Source organism: Etheostoma spectabile, chromosome 2 (genome assembly GCF_008692095.1).
Source record: "Etheostoma spectabile isolate EspeVRDwgs_2016 chromosome 2, UIUC_Espe_1.0, whole genome shotgun sequence".
Taxonomy (NCBI): domain Eukaryota; kingdom Metazoa; phylum Chordata; class Actinopteri; order Perciformes; family Percidae; genus Etheostoma; species Etheostoma spectabile.
Genome location: NC_045734.1, coordinates 26,421,312 through 26,430,487, shown reverse-complemented (window position 1 = coordinate 26,430,487; position 9,176 = coordinate 26,421,312). Strand labels below are relative to the sequence as shown.

Below are 9,176 nucleotides of genomic sequence, written 5' to 3'. Positions count from 1 at the left end.
GCCTGCCTATGGTCCCCCAGTGGCAAGAAATGGCGAGAGGTGTAAATCGAGCCCTGGGTATCCTGCTCTGCCTTTGAGAAAATGAAAGCTCAGATGGGCCAATGTGGAATATTGCCCCTTATGAGGTCATAATAGGGTTAACTCCCCTTTTGCTACTTTCCCCACCCAGAGAATTTGGCCCACCCATGAGAGAGAGACATCATGGCTTTCAAACAAGAAAGTGGCAGTAGATCAAGAACCCCCCCCCCCCCCGAATCCAAACGTTTCTCAGAAATATATTTACAGTGGTATCTTTATGTGGTTAAGCCAACCAATGTAGACGTAGCCCATGGTGAAATTCATCTTGCCAGGAATGCAACTTAACAAATTGGAGGCACAATAATTTGCCTGTTGGGTGTACCCCTGACAGATATGTACAGTATTGAACAATATGAAATCTGACACTGCTGCAGCATCCGTGCTGTGAGCACACACACACACACACACACACACACACACACACACACACACACACACACACACACACACACACTCACCTGGGAGAGAAGGCAGCATGCAGGTGTTGGGGCCACGTTTGTCTGGGTTTTCCGGAGAGTATTTGAACTCGAGGACCTGGTGGAGGTTGAAAAATTCTCTGTACCTCCTATAGATGAGATACTTACTCCCTCCTTTAGTCTTCACCTCAATCACAAACATCTGGAACGGAGACCCGAAAGTCAGAGAGGAACTGATTTGTACTCGTCATTTGTTTCTTATCGGCTCAGTTTGTGGTCACTTTTTAAACTTACAAAGTAGTCAATGAAGCCTTTCTTCTCCTCGATATCAGCAATTGTGGCGCTGATAGGGATGTTATGAGGCAGCTGGTCAAAGTCGCTGAGTGACAGAAATATTCCAGTTAGAAAATTTCAGACATATAAACCCCAATTACCGAGGTTAGCCTTGTAATCCTGTAATCCTAAAGAGGAATTGCTGTTGGTATACTAGGCCTATGGTAAATGTCTGCCTAAACAGATTTAATGTCAGATAGCTCAATAGATCTGCATACAGTCCATCTAAGGTTACATATTTTTGCAAAATTATACCTTTTTTCAAAGTTTGAACATTCTTATCTGAGGAAGAGGATTAGGGCCACATTTCTGAGTTTAAAGTCAATTGTTTTTCAGAAACTTCTGACTTTTAGGATTAGGATACTCTAAACTCAGAACTCAATTGCATTTTTCACATGTGACCATAATCCTCTTCCGTAGCTATTATACTTTACATGTATTTTGCTGCATGAGATCCATCTCAGTATTATAACAGCAGCAAAACGATGAAACATAATGAGCTGATGCGAGAAACAACTTCTTTAACAACACAACACCTAATGCACAGCCACAAACCGCCTGCAAACACAGCTTCTAGTTTTATCCCCGTCATATAGAGGCAGGGATCACAGGGATGTAACGTAACCCGACTTCATATCATACTGTGATATTATGCTTCTTCTTATACGTGCTATAAAACTGCACTATCGCCACCTCACCTTTCGTCTCGTAACTGCTGCAGCGACATGATGTTGCGCACAGCTTAGACTGCAGACAGACGGAGAAACTTGATCGGACAGGGCGGACAGATGTGCGCTTCTCACAGATGGGCTTGGCAATGACTGGAGCAGCACACTCTCTCACTTGCAGGCTGCACACTGACTGACTGCGTGTCAAAATGTCAGCAGAGGCAACTGTGCGGAAACAGGCAACAGGAAGCGAGAGTTTCCTAAAAAAAAAAAGAAACCAGAGGATGGTGGTGCTCTCATTTGGACGTCCCCGGTGTGTCGAAATTACAAGGGCGGGGACATTGTCTTAAATGGGCGGTAAGTGTCAGACCGTGGGTAGAATGATGCTCAGACGGTAGACAGTGAACTCCGGCTGATGGTGTGTTCAAATACAGCGTGGTAGGGTTCGTAGATATATTGCAATGTTCGTAGATTTTGACGTATACGGAAATTCATTTGTTTGTCTGAGCGCTAATGCGATGTACAGATGTTGTCAATCTACCCCAGTGTCTCAGTCATGGTTACCCATCAAATGTAAATAAACATGAACACCAAATCAAGAAACCTAGGTAACATTAATGCATAACGAACACACCAACAGAACATAATTTACACACTTAAACTAGGACAGGAACCCTTAAGAACCTAGTCCCATGAGCCTTTGCACTGCCGTGCAGAACAGTAAACTCAACTGCATCCTGCCGGCACACAATAAATTAATTATAATTTATGTCACAATGTCTAGGCCTACTATTGATCCCCAATGGGGAAATTACAATTTTACACTTTGATATTAGAACACAATACACACATACAGGCCTGAATTAGACACACATGCTCAGGTCCTACATGCACAAAGGGCGGGATCTCAGAGTGACTGGGACCGCTGGACAGACGGGAGGGCTCAAGAGCACCTTCTTGGCAATTAAGTAGAATTATGTTAAAGGGCCAGTTTTTCCAAATCACACACAAACACACACACACACAAATGTTCTCACTTTTGCATTTGTTTTCATGAACAGTGTGGGTTGTTTACTCTTTTTTTCTCTTTTTGTTTTTATTATCACTTTTGGAACTTCTGCTGCCACCCCCAAAACAATATGGGAAGTTTTTGTGATGCTCAAAACACAGAAAAATTACATTATTTAAAAACTTAAAGCTTTAGTGTGTAACTTTTTTATATCAGTGCACGTCCGTTACAGTCTAGCCGTTGCCAAATGAGTTGCTACAAAGCTGATTAAGACTATCAGCTCCACACAACTCACTCTAATCCTCCGTGTCCTCCTTGGTTACAAGCAAATGTGTGGAGGTCGGTTCAGGGCGGTGCGCTATCACCAGTCAAATTAGAATTCCTCATGAGGGAGACAGAAACTACGCACTACATGCTTAAAAGCAACTTAAATTTCTAGATCCAGGATAATCGACAGACCACACAGCAAAAAGATTTTATTGGAACTATTCTAAAGAAATAGAAACAGAAATACCATTAAACATTGAATATGAGGCCAAAAACCGAACCACATGTGGTAGCTACTAGAATTACGGTTAGTTTTTTTGACCCTTTAAATGTCTGTCTATCATGGTGAACACAACCTATGAAACTAACTATCATTCAGACCAGTATCATGTTTGGACAGCTTGTACTGCAATGTAAGTACTACATACTCTTTCAATTTGGATTCAGCATGCCAAGCCTTTGAACAAAGTGTACCACTCTGTTGTTCACATTGCTGTTGGTACACGTGACTTTTTGTTAAGGCTGTAATTTGGCCTAAGCATATTATGTATGTTGTAGCATGTTGTTGTGCCATGTTGTTTGCCACATTTAAAAAAGAAGAAAGAGACTGCTAGTTCGGCAAAGCATGCAGTTTCCCTGGGGAGTGGCTATGGGTGTGTCCACATGGTATTTAAAAAGATGCACACACCCGCCCTCCTCTATGATTATGCTTTGTTGTGTCTTGAAAGGAAGTTTCTGGAGCATGCGTTTACGTTTGCACAGGTATGGGAAGATCCACATCTCCTGCAGTAGCACAGTTTCTATTATTCTCTCTACACTGGGTATTATTACTTTTGGTCAACATGCTGACATGCATCACATCTCATTATGAGTTGCTACAAAGCTAATTTAGACTATCACTCCACACAACTCTCTCTAATCCTCCGTGTCCTCCTTGGTTACAAGCAACTGCATGGACCTGCAAAAACCCAACCACATGTGGTACTAGAATTAAGTTTTTTACACTTTAAATGTCTGTCTATCATGGTGAACACATTTTAGATGAAAAATGTCACTGTACCAAAATAACAGACTTTAAAAGAGTTTTGAAAGGCAGATGTAAAAATAGAAACCTCTGATTAACATCATGCCACGGGACTCTCCAAACACTTCACAGGAAGTGGCCTTTCGCTGATTGTTGTCACAGAGCTTCTGTTTTATTCGAGAGTTCACAATCACACTTCCAGAGCAGCCTCGTCCAGAGTCGGTGCCACATCAGCATCTTAAACATCAATGAATAACTCCCGTAATTAATTTGACTGATTAGTGCTAATGCTGTAATAAGCAATATTGTTGTTGACTATTGGCTGCCTCTCCCATCTTCCCACACTGTATCACACAATGGAGGACTGCTACTTTATGTCACACAAAACAAAAAAAACACAACCTTACTCCAGTGTCATCAAGGTCCTCAGTGATCATGATATATTGCCAAGCAGAATAAACATTTACTTACTACCTACTACTACTCTACTACTCTACTAAACACACAAGTCAAACTGAGAGATAAAGAGACACAGTGAGACCTCTTCTTCAGAGCCTTAGCTAAATTAAATAAATGGAGACAAACAGAGTCTAAAATTAACTTTTGCATTTTTTGTCTGCCACTCAGAAATTGTGTCTGTCACTTTTGAAGTTGATGGGATACTATTTAGATTATTTAGGTATGATTAGGTTTCTATTTAAGGCTAAAATACCTTTGTTTATTAGTTCATTTCAGGATCTTCTCCAGCAGGCTGCTGTTCAAACACACCATTCATTTGAATAAAGTGTAACGTAGAGATACGCTTCGCAAAAACAGGTTGCACTATACAGGTAAGTTGCTGGAACATAGATTAGGTAACCTTAGGATTAATGCTAGTTTATGATTAGTATATTCTTTTAGCATTTTGCTGGAATTGTTAGGGGAATTATCTGGCTCTTAAGCATGGTTACTCCTCTTTGTTTCATTCAAATACTTTAAGGTGTCAAACTACAAAGATTTCTTTAATGTCGACTGCATTCATTCATAATAAATGGATAATAGAATAACACGTCTAAATGTGCACAAAAAGAAATTGCCAGCTCTTTCCTTAAATAAAGTCTGTTATCAAGTTTCTGACTGAATATGTATTGGTGGCATCAACATTGTCATGCTCATGATCCTTTAAGCTGTGTTCAGGTGATGATCTGTCTCTTCTATTCTACTCTTTGTCAGTGTATGCTGACATTCTTCCCTTCTTCTTTCACTTTTTATTTCCACGGGAGCAGAAAGTCCACATTCCCCAAATTGCTAACGTTGCACATACACACGCACACACCCTTACACAAACCAGCCTGCACAAGCCAAGCATGTCGTGACACAGTGTTGATCTCTCAACCTTTTATTAGTAGTTGACAGATAAAAGTAAATACAGACAAGGGCTGAAGAATTATTGAGATGGGAAATAGTTGGAACACAATCTGAGGTGATGAAAGTTCATAACACTAGATGTCAGCAAAGTTGTGTGGTTTGCGTGTGTGAGAGAGTGGGAGAGAGAGCAACCGGGATGTATCGTCTCATCTTTAACACAGCCATCTCAATCCATCTGATCTCTATTTGTGACGTCGGACAGAAATTCCACGGCCACTGTAAGATTCAATACTGCACCACGGTCTGAATCACTGCAGATTAACCACGCATTTACGTGCTTCAGTAAATCACACGAGATGTGCTTAGGGCATTTTTCCTGGGATACGTTCACTGTGATCCATATACCTGTTTCTGACGAATTGTTTTCACTGAGATACATAAATGTTTCAGAGTCGTGACTTGTTCAAGTTATGCTGAACCCGCTGGCGTGCAAACAGTAAAAACTTAGTCAGCTACTGGAAAGGAGACATGGAAAGAGAGAATGTAGGAGTGGGTGTGAGGAAAAACTGTGTAGGTGTGAATATTTGCTTGTGTTTGTTATACAAAGTCTGAGAAACAGACTGTGATTGTGTTTGTATGCATAGTGTGTGTGTGTGTGTGTGTGTGTGTGTGTGTGTGTGTGTGTGTAGCACATATTGTACTACATATATATTTTCTTGCAGCCTGAGATGGATCCTTTGAAGCGCTGCTCGTATAACCGACCAGTGCCAGCCATGAATTGCAGAAACAGCCAGGCTAGCTGATGGAGTCTGTCATTCTCGTTTCTGTGTGAATGTGTATAAGTCTGATAGAAGGTCTGTGTGTGTTTCTGTGCTTTAAAGAGTGGACTGTAACTGTGTTTGTATATAGTTCATATTTAGCCTTGGAATATAACTTTGAAACAGAAGTACGCTGTGAAATGTCTGCTGATGTCATATAATAGGCCATTTAGTTGATAGATAAACACCCAAATACACAAAGAGAAGTAGAAGAAGGGAAGCTGAAAGAAAGTCTAAAAAAATAACCAAGGCTTGTATTTTCCATGATGACAGCTGGTTACCATAAAGACATCATAATGGAAGTAGAAAGAGGAAGAGGTGAGCCTGAGCACAGGACTATGAGACATTATTTAGAGTATAATGTCACTCTGTTTCTATAATAACTGTAGTACTCAGCCCGTCCTCACCTAGAAAACAACTGTATAGGTCGATTGTGCACGCAACTACTAAAAACCTGTAATTACCTCTTGTGGCTGTAGTAATTAATTTGAGTATCCGGGCGCCCTGGTAGCCCAGTTGGTAGAGCAAGCACGCACATATTCAGCTGTCCTGTCAATTAAAGACCGACAATGCCCAAAAATATAATCTTAAAATAAAGAAAAGAGTGCCAAATTCCATGTAAGGAGGGTGGTTGGGGTGGTGGATGGGTCAAATAAACACAGGACTTTAACTCAGGAGATTCTTGTCTTGTGTAAAACCATAAGTACATTGTCACTTTTTTCTTAAATGATTTGTTTTAAGGACCTTAGTGCGTGACATAATGATGTCCATGACATCATATAACACATTCTCACTCTCCTATTGTGTAAAATATGGATGCTTGCTTATGTGCGTTTGGCATTTGTTATTAACGCTTAAAGTCACCTTTAATGTCAGGAATCTTTTCACCCTTTGGCGTTTGTTATTCAAGACTCTTGAAGTCACTTTTGTTGCACTGGGTCGGTACGTACTGATTGACATGCGGCACAAGAACAGGACAGTTAAGTTTAGGAGAAGATGGTGGATGGAGTTTTAAAATGTATGTTTCTGTGATACTCCTGGGTGAAAGTGTGTTTTTGACCCACCCACCAGCCCAACCAACCTCCCTATGCTGCCTTTGGGTCTTTCATACAACACGCTACCATTGTTGCTCTTACTACTACGTCATTACTACGGCTCTTACTACCACATCTTACAGTTAGCAGACTTTTTGCGTCGTATCTGATGCTGACAGCCACTGCCCAAGCATCCGCGTTGTACAAGCTGGGAGTGAGAATGGGTTGCATCATTTTACATCCTCCTTTTAGTTGTTTTTTGTGACTCATTTTAAGCAAACTCCTTGATGTTTTGCTAACCCCTTTTGTTGCCTACACTTAACTTGTTCCGTTTCGCAACGTAAAAACTGCGACCATTTGTTAAATAGAACGGTCAAATGCCCATTTCCATAGTGATGCTTTGTGTTTTACATTGTAAACATTGTAGCCACAATATGATTTATGATTTACTTACTTATCACTTAGGAGAGATGCTGTAACTGTTATCAGGGTTATGATTAACTACGTTAAGTTCTAATTATCTCACTGTAGAAATAATGCTAGTCACCCACTGTCCTTAAACATAGTGCGTACTAAACAATCAGCATGACTAACTGGAATATACCAGGGAATTGTGGAAGATCTGGTGTCTCATTACTTAATAGTTTGGCCAAACTCCCAAAAACTTGGTGCATTCCTTTTAAAACTCACCACCTCCCACACACGCCCACACACACCAGCCATAATATCAGCACTAAATATACCACTATAACCAGTGCCTGCGGTGCAGTCATGCACATTTGGCTAAGAGCGGGGCTTCCTTCTCCCACTCTTCTGTGCATGGTGGTGGGAACTGACCTTGGGGTTGTGAGGGTTGCCGCACTCGAGTCACCAACCCAAATGAGCACAAACTGAGTACTGCAAAGTAGATAGCTTTTTTATAATTAGACTCAAGGTCCATTTAGAAAAACAAAACAACATACAGTACAATTAAAAAGGATAGATGCAAATTAAAGAAGACAACTATACCAGTAATCCCATGAGGGTGACTGGTATCGCAAAGCACTAACCCTTTGGTAAAATGACAGAGTTACAAGAAGAATTCAGGCAACCAATACATTTATACATTAGATTCCTCAGTAAAGCAGAGAATGTAATAACTCCAGCTTGACAAAACAATTCACTTGTACTACACCACCTAGGTTTTCTGAGTAGTATGCACTAACAATCATTCCAGGTGACCCGCAGCTTATTGAAGCTTGCGTTTTTAAACGTGTTTACAATATGCTCTACAGAGGTTTATGTTGACAGTATCAGAACGCCATGAGAACTTCCTGGCGAGCATGTTTGCTTGCATATACAACAGGCGACACTGCCTCTACATGTCATCATCATCTGACATTTGATCCGTTAAGATGTGACCCAAGTACTTCATTTTACAATAAGCAAATAGCACTTGCCCCTACAAATGAAAAGATGAAAAGATGAAGAAGCCCTTATCCCCCTTCACTACAGATCTTGATCAAACTTTTTTTGGTATTATATTTCAAATCAAATTTAACACCATAATTGGAACATATATTTAACAACTCCTTAAACAGCCAAATCATCAGCATACATCAGATGGTTCACTAGTTACCAATCATACATCCTGTTTTACACTTTCTCAGCTGGTCAGATAGGTCATCCATGTAAACAGACTCCAGCACCAACACCTAAAGGAGTAGAGAATACATCTTCCCCCATTTGATCTGCATGTTCTAATTCGAATACCAAAAGGTCAGGATTCTAGTTATACTGTTAGATTATACTGTACTCCTCTTCGGCTCAATTTAAAAAACAGATTGTGATGATTAACCCGGTCAAAAGCCTTTGAGGCATCAATAAAACCAATAAAAACAGAGGATTTTTTTCTTCTGTAGGTTTCTACCATTTCCGAGATAGATACATAGATCTGTACCATGCTTGGCCTTGGAGCCAAACTGGTTATCTGAAGTGTACAAATAAACACACAACTTATCTCATAAAACTCTTTCCAAGGATTTTAATAATACACTAGCTAAAGCAATAGGTTTGTAATTATCCACACTCCCCACCTTACCCGCTTTGTCCTTAATGACAGGCACCAAAGTAATAGACAATAGAGTCTGGCAACACACCTTGGGTCATAAAGCCAGTAAAACAAATGGCAAGGAGAACTGCA

The 9,176-nt window shown here is 40.5% G+C and overlaps 2 protein-coding genes across 4 annotated transcripts in view; one reads left to right on the top strand and one right to left on the bottom strand.

Annotated features, from left to right (window-relative positions):
- The window catches only part of ncf4 (neutrophil cytosolic factor 4), a 33,383-nt gene extending 31,588 nt beyond the window's left edge, over positions 1-1,795 (bottom strand). The window contains exons 1-3 of the mRNA XM_032534535.1: positions 1,526-1,795; positions 789-873; positions 537-696 (exon numbers count right to left, since the gene is read on the bottom strand). Of these exons, the coding sequence (XP_032390426.1) occupies positions 537-696; positions 789-873; positions 1,526-1,554 (274 nt within the window). The 5' untranslated portion in view covers positions 1,555-1,795. The remainder of the gene's footprint in view (positions 1-536; positions 697-788; positions 874-1,525) is intronic.
- pvalb7 (parvalbumin 7) overlaps positions 1-9,176 on the top strand; it is a 36,120-nt gene that overhangs the window by 21,308 nt on the left and 5,636 nt on the right. Inside the window, exon 1 of one of the 3 annotated variants that reach the window (XM_032534604.1) lies at positions 1,831-1,852. The exons of the other annotated variants lie outside the window; for them this stretch is intronic. Within the exon in view, the coding sequence (XP_032390495.1) occupies positions 1,846-1,852 (7 nt within the window). The 5' untranslated portion in view covers positions 1,831-1,845. Of the gene's footprint in view, positions 1-1,830; positions 1,853-9,176 lie in introns of those variants that run through there. 3 annotated transcript variants of the gene reach the window in all.